Source organism: Mandrillus leucophaeus, unplaced genomic scaffold (assembly GCF_000951045.1).
Source record: "Mandrillus leucophaeus isolate KB7577 unplaced genomic scaffold, Mleu.le_1.0 Scaffold15, whole genome shotgun sequence".
Lineage (NCBI taxonomy): Eukaryota > Metazoa > Chordata > Mammalia > Primates > Cercopithecidae > Mandrillus > Mandrillus leucophaeus.
In genome coordinates, this window is record NW_012101476.1 from 291,710 (window position 1) to 308,117 (window position 16,408).

Sequence of the window (16,408 nt, forward strand, 5' to 3'; positions counted from 1 at the left end):
AAATAACAACAAAAGACAGTGGAAAAATCCCGGATCCAGGAGGTAACAACAGAGTCCAGGAATGTAAGCACAGGATAAAATAGAAGGGTTAGAGTCTGTCTCTTATACACATCTAGATGTGTATAAGAGACAGGGGCACAGCTGAGCAGGTGGATACCAATATTTAGATTTGGGTGTGGCAGGGAGGATGGTTGTGTGGAGAGGTCAAAAATTAGGCTTCAGGCTGTATCAAGGTGATATCAGAAGGACAGAAGTCATTTCACATGCAACACCAAAGGGGAAGGTTCTCTTAAGCTTGACCAGAAGCTGCTGTGAATCTCAAGATCCTCAGGGAAGCCCCAGCCCCTCTCTCAGTCCCTAGCAGTGAAGACACTGGCTCCTAGAAAGCTCATCTGAGAGATGATTTGAACCCGGGTCAGCCAGGGTCTGGCTGCCGTTGCCTCCAAAGAATCAAAGCCTATCTTTCTCCTCCACTTTCCAAATCTCACCCCAGTGCCCATCTCCCACCAGTTGACTCTAGCCCAGAGCCATGCAAGGAAGAGGATTCTGGGAACTATTGTTCCTGGCTTTTCTGCAATGCTAAGCAAATGTTAGAAGGCAGTGGTGGTGATGTCAAGTTGACAAAAGATAATGTAGCTCACAGATCCAGGATGCATGATTCAGCTGAGTTTCTAGAAAGCCTAGCATAACGGGAAGGAGGTCAGACGCTTGCCCAGCTATCAATGAGATGATGCTTCATATCCCAGTAGCCATAGCTCTCATGGGCTGTGCTCCTACAGCCTTCCATCCTGGGCTGATGGGATTCAGGTCCCCATCAGGCAGCCAATGCCACTGTCTCGTAGCTCGTCTGTAGCAATGATCCTCCAATTCATGGCAAGCCTACACGGAGGTGTCACTCAAAGGAAAATGCTTTGCATCCTATCCTGCCAGATCCTGATTACGGAGGTCATTTGTTATGAAGGTTTTGCTGTGTTGCCTTTCTGAGACCCCTAGACATCTTTACTTGTAACCACCTGCCCAGGGTCCCAAAGCAAATGACAGAAAAGACTAGGGGCAGAGTAGGAAGGCAGACGTGTGTCACTTAAGGCTGCTTTGCCTCCGATAGGAAAATGTGTGGTCTGACAAGTGTCACCACTTGCTAAATGACTTTTAGTGTCCATAGAGTTGCCGCTCTCCAGAGATTACCATCCCTCGGTCAGCAGAGTCCTAGAGGCAGTTCTAACAATAGCAAAGTTTCCCTCCCATCCCAGCCCAATGGCAAAAACATATATTGGGAGGAAACGGTCAGAATTGTGCAGCCAGCATCTTTTCAGTGATCTGACATTTAGATGATGACACTGGTCATGAAGCCACTCTTTGGGAAAGCTGAGGGGGTGGCCATTTAAAGGCTTGTTTATCCTCTGGAAAGGCAACCTAGTCTGTATGTGGGTGACCAGGTCTCAAGCCTGCACTGGAACGGAAAGAAGAGGCAGCAGATGTCCCTTTGAAAGCCATCACGGCGACCGCAGGTTTCACTGCCAGGCAGGCTGATGTGAGCCTCTTTGAATTACTGAGTGAAGGATATCCCTCTTGCCAGCCCCTGTCCCCCGTAGGCACAGCAAAGAAGTATTACAGGCTGTCCTTACCTTGGGAATTAGCCTGCAAGACCCCGATGCTGTCATCAAACTGCATAGATTTGATGTTGAGTGACGCCAAGATGCATTCCTTGTCCTGCAGCGAAGTATCATCAATATTATTCTGATTGGCTGACAGGATAACGCACATGTCACAGAGGTTGATGTTGACAGCCCTTAAATCAGCCCGACTTAATGGTGTACCCTTTGGCATAGAGGAAAGGAAAAAAAAAAAAAAAAACAGAGGTGGGGAAGAGAGAGAGAGAGAAAGGAGCAAAAGTGAGAGGAGAGGGAAAGAGGAAAAAAATAAAAACAAATTAAAGATAGAGTCGGAGCTTTGGGAAATTATTTAACAAGTATCTTTTTTATGCCTTGACATTAAGCTGGCCTAACTACATTCAAGGGAATAGGAGCTGTGTGCTAATCTAAAGGGTAGCCGGTGCTGATGGCAGCATTTTAAGCTTGCTCTCAATACTCAATCAAGCTATTACAACAAACGCGGGAGAGGAATAATGCCAGGGTTTTACATCTTCTTCCTGCCTGGAAATTGTCTTGATTTAAGTAACTGTCCTGTGGCAACCTCTGGCTTTCAGAACATAACGAGGGGGTGGGTTTCAAGTGCCTGTTTATTTAATAGCAGGTCACTTCTGTCTCAGGCAAAAGACAGCAGTTTCAACGCAGCCAAGGGGAAATGGCCAGTGAGCATGGAGTGATGAGGTGGGCCTGGACATGTGGCTCAATTTGGAGGCTATGGATGGAGTGGAATTAACGTGTGTAATGCAAAAGAGATATGGAAAGGAGTTAAGCTTCAGGTCATATAATTTTATTGCATATTTTCAGCAAGAAAAAGTACACAAGGAAATGGCCTAATTGTCCAACAACATAGGAATGGTGAAATATACTTTTGGACATGCACACAATGAAAATGTATGCAGGAGGTAAAGAGGCAGAGCTGGCTGCCCATGCAGGCATCAGTTTAGAAGCCTCTCTAAGATAGAGGGGGAAGTGAAAAAAAAGTTCTAGAGCAGTTAAAAAAGTATAGTTTCATTTATGTAAAAAAATCCCACAAAATAAAATTACATATATATAAATGTATGTAAATTTGGAAGGAAAGCACAGGAAAAATACCCATTACACTAATAATGGTAATTCCCTCTGGGAAGGGAAATAGGATTGGTGGGGGTGAGGGAAAAGTTTGCTTTTGACTTTATATATTTCTATATTGTTTGAATATTTTATAAAAAGAACATATTTGTATATTACAAATATACAAATATATACTTATTAAAAAATAAATAAGCCAGTAAACAGATTTTTTAACATAAAAAATAACAACAAAAGACAGTGGAAAAATCCCGGATCCAGGAGGTAACAACAGAGTCCAGGAATGTAAGCACAGGATAAAATAGAAGGGTTAGAGTTGAAGGACAGGGCCATGGCCTCCACATGCTCTGTGTCTTCAGGTGGAGCCACAGCAAAATCATCAGGACACCCCATGTCATAGCTCCCCAGTGGCCATGCAGCATCATTTTGGGGCTCCCGTCTGGCCACCAGCTTCACTGGCCCTCTAGCCTGAATCTAGCTTCCTCTTTGCCTATGTGGTGACCTGAGTTACCTTCAACTCACCGATTGTGTAGACCAAGGGTTTGCCAACTACCACCTATCTGTGAATGTCTTCCTGTAATCTGCCTTTCTGGAGAACTGGCTTTGAGAAGAAGAGACTTGGCTGCAGAGATGGAGCCTATCTACCCTCTTTTATGAGTCAGTGGTAGTCATGATTCTATTCTCAGCCCCTAAAATATTGTGCAACTATGGAGGAAGGGGCATTTAGCACTGTGAGTACTGCTGAGACACAACTAGTTCCAGGCTCTAGAGCAGCATCTTTTTGAGAGAAGGAGAATGCCCTCTTTTCCTGTGATCTCTTGGTACAAAACAAGTCTGATCGACTTCCTGAATCATTTTGCCAGTACATAAGCCTCAATTGCCTGCATCCATATTCTTTTAATTTTCACTTTGTAGGGAAGCCAGCCATAATTGTGATATAAGATGATCCCTGTGCAGTTGCACACACATGATTTCAAACCACAAGAAATACAAATGACATACACAGAAATCGCTTATGTTTCTCTGGGCTGGCCCTATAGGCAGGGTACTGTTTAACCAATAAACTCTGTGAAGACATAGGTGAAGGCCCATTTCGTGAAAATCTATTGTGCTTGAGTATGTTAAATTTTGGAGGGTTTGAAAAAGACCTGCAAAGATGACAGCTCATTCACATATATGAAGACAGATGAGTGAACATGTACAAGGGCGCACAGAGCCAGGTGCGGTGGCTCAGGCCTGTAATCCCAGCACTTTGGGAGGCCAAGGTGGGTGAATCACCTGAGGTCAGCAGTTTGTGACCATCCTGGCCAACATGGTGAAACCCTGTCTTTACTAAAAATACAAAAAATTAGCTGGGTATGGTGGTGTACGCCTGTAATCCCAGCTACTCAGGAGGCTGAGGCAGGAGAATCACTTGAACTCAAGAGGTGGAGGTTGCAGTGAGCTGAGATCGTGCCAGTGCACTCCAGCCTGGGCAACAAGAGTGAAACTCCATCTCAAAATAAAAAAAAAAAAGAAAACAAGGTCACACAGGAGGAAACACACACAAACACACAACACACACACACAAATACCAAATATCACACATATAACCATCTCTCTACACACACAAACACACGCAGACTCATGTATCCTGGTAAAATAATAAACTCTTTACAAAGACACTTTTAGAGGTCAGGGGACTATGTGGAGGAGCACATGATAGAAAGATAACCATGGAATCATATAATCAAATTGACCATATTTCTGGAATTAGCGAAGTAGATATATGCTTATGCTCTCCTCTGTGTATGACTGTTTGTCTATAGGTGATTATTTTCAATTGTCTGTGCTCACTAAGGCAGTGGGTTTTTGCCCCAGCATCCAAAAGATAACTGTCTGATCTTTTTCATACTCCTTTAAATATTTATTGAGTCCCTATTGTGCCAGCATTATGTAAAGACACATGGTGGCATCTAATGAGTAACGAGTACTACTTGTGGATAGATTCTTACGTGTTCTTTAATGAATTATATTACTTGGCTCTTTTTCCCCCCATTTCTGAGGTTTTGGAAGCTGATAACAGAAATAATAGATTTTAGCTTTGTAAGTGGGACAAACTCAGACCTCTTGACATGTAGAGAGATCCATGTTCCTCAGTTTTTGTTTTTGTTTTTGTTTGAGGCAGGGTCTTGTTCTGTTGCCCAGGCTGGAGTAAAGTGGTGCTTTCATAGCCCCCTGCAGCCTCGACCTCCCAGGCTCAAGTGATCCTCCCAACTCAGTCTCAAGTAGCTGGAACTAAAAGCATGCACCACTACATTGAGCTAATTTTTTAAACGTTTTGTAGAGAAGAGGTCTCACCATGTTGCCCAGGCTGCTCATGAACTCCTGAGCTTAAGTGGTCCTCTCACCTCAGCATTCCAAAGTGCAGGGATTACAGGGATTAGCCACTGCACCCGGCCCCTGTTTCTTAGTTTTAGGGATGTGAACTTACAAGAAAAATATTTGGAAGAGAGGTGAGATTTGCATGAATTTGTGATGTAGAGAATTACATCAAACATTGAAATGCATAATTCTCTACAATGTTTTGAGAGTTTGTGGACTATGCATTCATTATGATTAAGAAGTGTTAATCACATGACTCCTAAATCCCATATCCTCACACTAAATTGTGGAGTCCCAGACTGTTTTTTCAGACCGAAGTCCTAATGTTTTGCAGTCAAGAATATCATGCACACATTCACACATGGACACACACACACACAAACACAACCATGAACACACAGCGGGACTTCTAAACGAACAGGGGTTAGGGGCTGAGCTGCAGAAGGAGTTGGCCTTCTGTACAGCAGAAATAAAGAACTCTGTTATTTGCATTTATTTAGTTAAAAACAGAAGGTGGCACAGATCAAGGTTTCTTCAAGCATTAAAAATGCCGTTAAGTATAACGCTATAAATAGTTCTGTAAGCAAACCCTTACTATAAACATCATAATATAACAATGCTCTAGGTTTTGTATAGGCAGGAATGAGAGAGTGTTTAGACACTGATATGGTTAATCTACTTGATACAAGCTAAACTTCATCCCTGATGACGGACTGAACTTGGCTGCAAATTCCTTTTAATAAGGTCTCCCAGGGTTTGGATTTTCCTTGACAGAGAATAGGGGAAGTGCTGAGTCCTCAGGCCCATACCCAGATGAAGAAGCACAGGCATGATCAAAGCTACAACTATTATATCCATCTGGGATTTTCTTTTGTGAATGAAAAGAAGAAAAGGCATCAATAATGTGACCTTGGACTTACAGGCAATATGGACACTTTGGGGAAGTTATGAAGCGTCTCCCATTCCCGCTTGAGGTACTCAATAGAGCCCACAAACACAATGTGCTTGAGCTCATGGTAATGAAAGTTGCTGGCACGGAGCGGCATCACCAGGTTCCGAAGGCCGATCAGGGCTGAGCTGACATCACCAAAGATGCAGACCACGACATGGCCACTCAGGACGGTCATGGCGGCTTCACTTCGAGTCTGCAACAGGGAGAAGTGTGTAAGCGTCAGAGAGAAGACTGCGTAGGGCTGTCATAAGGAGTGGAAAAATCATTTGGGCAAAGAATCAAGCAAATATTTGCTGAGAGCTTACTATGTGCTATTATGTTTATTTCATCAATGTTATATATGTGCCATACAAAGCTATAATTTGAGCATGTGTATACGTATTATATTTATGTAATAAATGTATCCAAATGTATACCCATGCACATTGCTACCTTCTTTGACAAAAGATTTAAGAAAGAGATGCCATAAATACGTGTGAGAAGATCTTCATAATAATTTTCAGGAGGTAAAATAAAAAGGAAAAGGAATATTTATGCTATTTGGAAAGAGAAGTCTTCATTTCCATGAAACTATTGATTAAATGAACTGCCTTTTCTGGCCTGCTTGCTGAGATGATGATAAAATGGTCAGATGCCTGCACTGGGCTCAGTTGGAGAAATTTGAGTTTGGAATTCTAGACTTATCAGTGAGATGTCCATGCATCAGCAGGTGGAATATGCTACCTAAAGCCAGGAGTAGAAAACTACGACCCACAGGCCAAATCTGGCCCACCATGTTCTTTTGTATGTTCAGTGAACTAAAAATGGTTTCTGTGCTTCAAAATGGTTGAAAAAAAATCAAAAGAAGACTATGTCATAATCTGTGAAAATTACATAAAGTTCAAATTCCCACCAAGTTGTACTGGAATGCAGCCATGCTCATACATTTAGTTATTGCCTATGGCTGCTTTTATGCTACAACAGCAGAGCTGATCAGTAGCAACAGAGATCTTATACCCTGAAAAACCTAAATTATTCATTACATGACTTATTACAGAAAAAGTTTGCTGACCCCCGTCCAATGCTGCCTTAGAGTTTCCAGGGACATTTCTGGAGGGGCCTGCTTTGCTTACATCATTCGGAGAAAAGATCTCCCCAAATAATCATTACAAGGGGCTAGAGAGAGATTAGTAAGAGCAACAGAGCAGTGTCTTCCTCCAACTCCAAACCTCTATCTACAAAGCAGACAAATGGAAGAACACAGTCACTCTATTAGAGAAGAACCCCAACTTCCCAGGAAATACAACTGTTCAGTCACTGCTGGTCCTTTGATTCACTGAGCTAGTGAGGCCAGGAGGCTAGCTGTGGACCTTTGTCCAATGCCTCCCATCCCTGTCCACCCACTGCATGCCTGGCTGGCCCCATGTGGCTTACAATGCTTTGGGGGAGGCATATTAATGTCCACTGTACATATCAAACTCTGCTTGATTTAATCTCTAGAATTGACGGCTGCATTGATTGTATAAATGCCAATATTGCAATTCATGACAATGTCAGGGTTATTACAGTAACCCCCAAGGAGAGGAGGAAGCTAGCTTTCACTACCTGATCATTAGAATAAAGCAGGGGCTGTCACCATTATTGGTTTCCCTCTGCAACAGTCCACGGAAACCGAAGACACAAGCTGTAAGAAATGCCTTAGAAACTGTGACCAAGGAAGACCCACTGGGGAGCTCACATCACATATCCCCACTTCCTGCAGAAGACCTGGAGTTAGTTATCTGGGCTGCATGGAAGTGCAAGTGCCTGGGTGCCAACAGCAGAGAGCCAACCAGTCTATAACGCACTGTTATGTGACGGGGCTCCTAATTATTTTTAATTGGCCAGGTCATCTGGGAGGCTAGCTCCCTTCAACAAGCCAGAGGAGTATCAACTGGGCCCAGGGTGGAAGTGAATTCTAGACTAGGGAGGTGGAGAAGGCACAGTTAGCCGAGTGGCCGAGGCACAGATGCTGACCCCAGGAACTTCGATCTGGGATCAAAACACCCATCGTCAGACTGGCCACAGCTACATCACCCAGAGAACCTTATGAATGTCCTAATTCTAGAGCTTCAGCCCTGGTGTGTCTGATTCTGCTGGGTTTGAGGCACACTAGAGAAACTGATCATTTGTTTCTCTATGTATCTGGAATTCCCATGCATCCTTCCAGGCCCAACCCAAGCACAACCTGTGTGTATCTGATGGGACTTGCCTGGCCACTTCAACACACCCTAGTCCTTCTCCCCTACATTTCAATAGCATTTTGTGCCTCTTACCACTTAGCTTTAAATACACTGTTTCATGGGTGACATTTTATAACTTCTCTCTAGTTAATCCAGGAAATTACAATTGGGACTATCTCTTATATCTTCGAATCCCCAAAGTAGTTAGTTTCCTGTACCCAGTGAGTACACAACCTCAAAGCATCCTCATGTAGCTGGCCCTACCTGTCATTCTCATCTCCAGCCCAGTGTTACTTTAGAGAGGGTTTCTTGGATCATACTTTCCAAACAGCAGCTCCCAGTCTCTTTCTAGCCTACAATGCTGCTTTACTTTTTTCAAAGCATCCTGTAAATATCTGAAATGTTGTTATGTACTCATTTGTCTACCTAGAGATAATGCCTCTTCTCCCGGCCCCGCTCTGCTAGAATATAAGCTCTGTGAGAGCAGTCGTTGTCAGGGATTGCATCTCCAGTAACTAGAACAGTGTGTGGCACATAGTAGGCCTCCTGGAGATGTTTTGTTAAATGATGTTATTTTTCATAGAAGTAGTAACTCACCTCCTAAACGTTTTCATGCTGGCAGATGTTGATTGAATATCAGTTGGCATGCATACTACACCAATATCCAGGCAAGTCATTAAAACCTTAGGTCCCAGATAGGGCATCCAGCCTATGACCTGCCACAAGCGGTAACATCAGGCTAAGTTTAGGCCACCAGAGCAAAAGTGCCATGAATACATCAGAATGTACATACATGGCCAGGTGTGGTGGCTCATGCCTGTAATCCCAGCACTTTGGGAGGCCAAGGCTGGCGATCATGAGGTCAAGAGATCAAGACCATCCTGGCCAACATGGTGAAACCCTGTCTCTACTAAAAATATTAAAAAATTAGCTGGGTGTGGTGGCGCGCACCTGTAGTCCCAGCTACTCAGGAGGCTGTGGCAGGAGGATCACTTGAACCCGAGAGGCAGAGGTTGCAGTGAGCCAAGATGGCTCTGCACTCCAGCCTGGCAACAGAGCGAGACTCTGTCTCAAGAAAAACAAAACAAAACAAAAAGAATGTACATACGTGAAGCAGCTTTGCAAGTAGAACCATTTGCACTCCTGGTCAGTTGGACAATGGCTGTTTGCTAAGAATTCTGACTTTCTGTGCTCTTGCCTGCAACTTTTCCACCTCTGAGACAGTCTCCAGCTTGATACTGTATTGGCTGTTAATGCTGATTTATATTAAGTTGAGAACACACATACACATAGATAAAGCACAGGGGAAAGTCCAGTGTGTTAGCATACACAGCCATTCTGAGGACGCAGAAGAGTCCTTGTTTAGGAAGGGTGGTCCCGACATCAGAAATGATAGGATTTTCCTGGCTGACAGAAAGGAACAGACCAATCCCAATCTGGGGATTAGAGGCCCAAGGGAGAAAGAACCCTTCCATCTGACTTTCCTGATTATTAATCCATTTTTCATGGATTAGCAAGACAATAAACTGTAGGAAAACCAATGTAGGCATTAAGACCCAAAGCTGCTAATAGAACAAGGGCAGAGAGTAGAATGGATTGTTATCTACGCTGACATTCCTGGGAGAGACTGGGTGAGCCCACTGCTGCTATGAAGATGTTCACAAGCCTTACACGAAATAGGGCTCTGAGCCCCAGCCTCCCCAAGGGGACTATAGTTCATTATTGTCATCATTATGTCATGCATCATCATGCATTTGCCTGTCTACGACATGCACTAAGAAAGCTCGCAGATGCACAAGGCTATTATCTATAAGAATACAAAACATTGCTATAAACCAATAACAATACAGGCAGCATTCAGCTTTCCTCACAACATTTAATAATAGTAAGAATAAGAGGCAACTTTATTGAGTCATATGTTGGATTTTAATCTTCACTACAGCCCTATGAGTTAGGGTCATTCTCATCTCACCTTTTTACAGATAAGAAAACCGAAGTGCAAAAAGTCAAGTGAATTACCCAAGCCATGCAGCTAATCATTGGTACAGGCAGACTCTGACACCAGCGCCATGGCCACAGGAATTACGTTCATACCACCTCCCACCATGCCTTTCCCACAGCACGTGATCACCGACTCTTATGAGGAGCCAATATATGCAGAGATTGAAAATTCTGAATATTGCTCATGCTCTGATCAGAGGTCTAGCTGCTTCAATCTATGCTCAGAATTTCAATCATCAAAAATAGTTAGGACTAGGGACAGTATTATCCCACTGTCCCACTAGGGAAACCCCGTTCCCAGCAAATGTGGTTCAGGGCAGAAGCAGGCAACATCAGAAGAACAATCCCTCACTCACCAGGATGACCTTCTCTATCTCCTTGGGCGCGCACCAGTGAAACATCCCAGTAGAGTCATACTTCTTCACATTGGAGTCCATGTTGTCAATCTGGTCATTGCCAGGAATTAACAAGGGGTCATGCCTGGGGAGAAAAGCACAGGAAAACCTAAGTGGAAAATGTGATAAATTATAAATGGAAAGTGCCCCCTGAATTACATCTCAGAGGATATGAAAGATGCAGAGGAAGTGGTTGTCACTGAAAGCCATTCTTCTGCTTACAGAATCCATCCTTTGAGAGACAACTGCCCCCAAACCACCACCCCGCGTCTGGAAGTGCAGCTGACCTTTGTCAGGCAGCATTTCTGCCTTTCCCCAGCTCCTCTTTTCCTAAATGGTCTTCCTAACATTTTGTGGATTTAGCCTCCCTTTTAAAGTCTACCTCACTCCTCTTCCTCTCATATTACCAGCTTTTCGATCTCCCCAGCGCTCGCACACGCGCGTGCACACACACACACACACACACACACACCCCAAAGGGTTGCTATTAGCCTCGGCAATGAAGAGGAAGGAATAGGAATAGAGCCTCATGCTGACTGACTGGCATGAGGATGGAAAGCCAATTACTCGTTCCTTCTGACTACAACTTCTGACGTGATGCTCTTCGCAGTAAAAGCTTTAACAGGCTGCACTTTAAATATTTTAGCAATTTGCCCAATCAGATTTTGCTCTCCCTGGCTGAAGCCCTTTAAAGATTCAGTAGCATGTCACTTCAGAGCAGATTGACTACCAAATGCCCACATCTGGAATACATGATTTCAATACTAAACAACACCCTCTCTCCTTGCCTTGACAACTGTACATGCACTAACCATCCAATGACGCTCCCCACCACCTTCACCTCCCAACTGCTGCATTCCTTAGACGACAGTCTCAAGCTCAGATGCATCTTAATTAACTTGTTTCCAATTCTCAGGGCAACATTCACCCTCTATCGCCTTGTTTATTGGTGAAAAAGGAAGATGCTTCCATAAAGGCCTCCCGTCTAGTGGGTTGGCAGAGCCTCACTGACAACCTTAAGAATTGCAATGGAATCAGGCAGGTCTAACAAGCTTACAGCACAATAAATAAGCTCCTGCACCTTGAATCATAATCAATGTCCATGCTTTTATCTCTGATAGTGATTCAGCACCTCAGGTTTGGGAAGTCATTGTTCCTTCCTGCAAAACTGGCCATATAATTAGGACATTGTCCCAGCTATACTTAACCATTCTTGCAATGGAGCTATCTTTTCTGATTAATATTGCTAACACAAGACAGAAAATATACATAGGGTCAAATTCCATACATTTATTGTAAAGTGATTTTACCTTTTGAAATTCTATATTTCAACATCAGAGGGTGACTTTTATTTAGTTTTTACTGTTTGTCCCTCTGAAATGTCTCTGATACTTCCCACTTATATGTCAAGGGTACAGAGTGAGACAGCAATCTCCCTTCCATGACCCAAAAACCTAGGATTAAGCTTTTGAATATCTACCATGACCCTCCAATATGCTCCCCACTCCCACATAAGGTGAGAAAAACTCTCTCACTGCATTTATTTATGCCTGAGAATTTGCTTTTAGACTACACCAAATGACAAATACCATGTGAAGCAAACTTGCAAAGTTATCTTCAATGAACATGCTAGACTATTACAGGAACTGTAACATCTGATCTTAAAAGAAAAAGAACAATCCCACTCTGAGTAGCATCTCAGTGTCTGGATTGTTGAGAGGTCTTGAGGTATGTAAACCACCAGGTCATCTTCCAAATACTGAACTTAGTCAACGATGTTAAGATAAAAAGGCAGTTGCTGATAAGAACTATTTACAGATCAGGGTGAGAGCAAATTTTGAGGGATGTTTTTGTCCTTGAAGAGTCTTTAACAGCTGCATAGATATCTATTAATATTATCTGGAATAGGTAGGTAAACAAAAGCCATCATGGAGAGGAGGTTTGAGAAAATGAACAAAATGAACTCTTTCTAGCCCTTGAAGAACATATTTCAGTTGCAAGAAGATTTTAGTAGACTTGCCCTGAAGATATAGAGTCAAGTTCAAATTCCCTTGCCCTGTTTACTGGTTGGAGAGAAAGTGTTATCTCAGGATGACCTGAGACCTGCCCCCAATGCATTTAGGATTTAAAAGATACTCAGAATTATGTTCCCATAATATCAGCAAGCAAGCAAATCAAACAGCAAGCTGGCAAAAAAACAAACAAACAAACAAACACTTTTAGAAAATATGTGCCTTGGGGAAGAGGAGATACATTTTGGTTTGGTATATTTGATTCTTTCTGGGAAGGAGTCAGACATTGGTAACAGTGGCCTGCAACTTTCATCCAGAAAAGCAAATAAGCAAGCCTGATGATCAATCACCCTTTAATAAAAAGAAAAAAAGACAGCTAATGTCATGCTTCATTAACTGGGGTAGAGGGTTCCAGAAACCAGGCATAATTTGACACTGGAGCTACAAGCCATGATTTGCACTGGAACATCCAGAGGCATCCAGGAAGTCTTAGAGGTATGCCATGCTACACTCTACTCCCCACACATCTCTCAGCCTGGCTTGGACCATTTAAATATAAACAATCCAGGATTTCCCCCAAAGAGACTGACCTGAGGAACATCAAAAACCTCCCAGAACAGAGACATTACCCTCTCTGACCAGCTTGGTACTTGGAATTCTAACTTCAGTTTATTGAAACAGTAAAGCAACCAATAAGAATCCCCTATTCTGAGCATGGAATGCAGGATACAGTAATGATTAAGATAAAGTCTCTAGTCAAAGAGAGGTCCACAAGATAGCAGGAGAAAAAATACATATAAACCAATAGTTCAATAGTTATGGTACCTTGTGGCAAGTGTTACAGGAAAGTACAAGGTGATATGAGAATACCAAGAAAAAAGCTGTTCATATCCTCGTATTTGGGTAGCATTAAGGAAGGCTTTGCAAAGAAAGTAGCATTTGATCTGAACCATGAAAAGTGAAGAGGAATCTCAGCATGTTGCAGTGTTGATCCACTAATAGCCAGTAGGACCCACTCAGAGAATTGAGGCCCAAATGAAAAAGGCCAAATAATGGCACCTAAAACCATGGTTGAAGATGTCGGATACTATAGTGCCCAACCTAAGGCACAGAAGACTCAGACCAGGCCTTCCAGCTGTCTCCAGATGTGCAATGACAGTCAAGTAGAAGATGGATTAAACTGATTGAGTATGACTGATTGACAGCAGACTAAGAATGATGCATGAGATTTAGAGAGAACAAAAATCAGGTTTCCAAAAAAGGAAGAGTGTTATAAAAACTGAAAGTAATTCGAAAATGAAATGAGTTGTTGCCCAAGACAGTGGGTTTTCTATCATTGAGACATTCCAGAAGAGCGAGGGATGCAGTGAGGATATGCATATAAAGGTTGGATGAGCCTAGAAGATCCTGAAGGTTTGAAACACTGTGCTGTCATTGGGGAAAGACACAGCTAGAAGAATTTTGAAAGTACTGGACCATTGCTGGATATCAGAAAGCTGGAGAGCCCTGAGTAGGCAAAGAAAGGTTGCTAGAGTGAAGATGAGAGCTAAGCAGCATGGGAGAGGGATTAATTTATGGCTCCAGTAAGGGCCAGCACTGTTACACACTCACTGGATTTCACAGTCTGGGAGTAAGCTAGGAACACAATTCATTCCAGCAACAACAGAGTCTGTAACTGTTTCTGGCCAGACAGTATAAATTTCTTTACCATGTCTGTTCCTGTAGTGATTTAAGGTACTTTAGGCTGGCTTATGCTGCAGAGAGATCTCTGGAACAGGTGGAGAGTGGACAGTCAGTTGGCCACAGGGACTAAATCAAAGTTTCTAAAGCTTCTATTACTAGAAGAGAGTCCAAGCATTTGCCGTTGAGCACACCAACCAACACTGCTATGACCCAGGGAAACCCAAAGGAATTGGACAGTTTGTTGTATGGAAAGGAGGATCATGAGAAATCTTCCTGAATAGGTGATCCCAACATCTTCAGTTTGCAAAATGATAGAGACCCACTTCCAAAGCCTCTCCCACAACTCCTCAAAGGCCAGTTAGTTGAAACCAAGGACCAGGATTAGATACTGTCTTTCACATCACAATGACATTACCTAAGTCTTCCACTCACAAAGTAATTTTCAATTTCCCTAAAAGGTGCCATAATTAATTCGAGGCTCACTTGTCACTTGCGACTTAGCCAATGTACATGCCTTATTTTAGGGTAATAGAAACTCTATGACATGAGGTATATCTGCTGTTTCATCTTTATGGACTGAACTGTGTTCTCCCCCAAATTTTTATGTGAAGTCTTAACCCCCAGTACCTCAGAATATGACTGTATTTTGAAATATGGTCTTTAAAAAAGTAATTAAGTTAAAATTAGGTCATTGGGGTGAGTTATGATCCAATAGGACTGGTGTCCTTACAAGAAGAGGAAATTTGGGCCAGCTTTTCCATAGGAGGGAAGATTATGTGAAGACAGAGGGAAAAGACAGAGGTCTGCAATCCAAGAAGAGAGGTCTAGAACAGATCCTTCCCTCAGGAGCCTTGGGAGGAACCAACACTCCCAGACTTTTGTCTCAGACTTCTAGCCACTAGAACTGTGAGAAGCTCTGCTGTTTAAGACACTGAGTCTGTGATCCTTGATTACAGCATTCCTAGAAAATTAACACAATAGCCCACCTTGAAGAAAAACAGGCACAATGTATCAGATATCCCTCAGCTGAAGGCCCCTGGCTGCCCTTCTTGAATCTTAAGTTTTTCTTGTCGACTTAAGGAGGGGCGGGGGAAGCATCCTGCCATTATTTCAGGAATACATAGACATACATATGTAATACCCAGTATCTCCTCTAAAGGTTTTGGGTCAATATCCCTCCCCTCTCCAACCACCTTCTCTACCCACCACCAATATACAGGCATGTTAGATCTGCTCTGCCAGAGTGGTAACTTCTCTCCGTCTTTAACTTAGACATGCATTTGAGGATCAATGCCAATGACAGCCCAGCTTAAAGCAAAGAGGAAGCCTGAACACTAGCCAGCTAATTTGAGCAGTCTGACTTATACAGTCCGTCTCCAAATGGAGTGTTCAGGGGTTGATACCACTAAGGGCAGGAAACCACCTATGTCCTTAGTGACAATACACCATAGTGTTTAAGCGGCCTGGCTCCAGAGTCAAAATATCTGTCTTCAAGGCTTGGCTCATCTATTACTTGCTAAGTTGTACATTGCCTAAGTTTCTTCATCTGTAAAATGGGAATGTTAATCATTAGCATTATTCAATGGATTCCATTTGAGGATTACACAAGTAAAGACATTTCATGCCCTGAATATACCATCTGACCTAGAGCATGTCCTCAAGAAGTGTTAACGAGTCTTATGATTATCATCCTTCACACTTTGCTTAGGACCCACTCATGTATTAGTAGCTCTGATTATAGTGAAAGGAGGTAGGGGAGGGAGAGCATTTCAATAATAAAGATATAGAGCTACTGCTATTATTTCTACTACTGCTACTACTGTTACTACTACTATTGCTGCTACTAGTACTATTACCATTGTTGTTACTATGATGAATAGCTGCCATGAGTCGAACCCTTCCAAATGTTGATGCACTAAAACTTTTACCTACGTTTCATGATTTGCTAATCACAAGAAATGCTGTAGGTAATTTATGTTATTATCGAGCTCTGTGTATACATGGGTAACAGAATAGATAAGTAACATGTTCAGGTGGCACAGTCAGTGAGAGAAGAGGCAAAGCCTCAACACAAAGGTCTACT

General features: G+C 42.8%; 1 protein-coding gene and 1 long non-coding RNA gene across 17 annotated transcripts in view; one reads left to right on the forward strand and one right to left on the reverse strand.

The window, feature by feature from the left end:
• KCNMA1 (potassium channel, calcium activated large conductance subfamily M alpha, member 1) overlaps positions 1-16,408 on the reverse strand; it is a 770,521-nt gene that overhangs the window by 69,324 nt on the left and 684,789 nt on the right. For all 16 annotated transcript variants that reach the window (XM_011974877.1, XM_011974876.1, XM_011974875.1 and 13 more), the window contains 3 exons: positions 10,592-10,715; positions 6,002-6,226; positions 1,626-1,818 (listed from right to left, as the gene is read on the reverse strand). In XM_011974877.1, coding sequence (XP_011830267.1) covers positions 1,626-1,818; positions 6,002-6,226; positions 10,592-10,715 — 542 coding nt within the window. The remainder of the gene's footprint in view (positions 1-1,625; positions 1,819-6,001; positions 6,227-10,591; positions 10,716-16,408) is intronic.
• Positions 1-16,408, forward strand: part of LOC105535685 — a 93,289-nt gene that overhangs the window by 58,370 nt on the left and 18,511 nt on the right. The window lies entirely within an intron of this gene.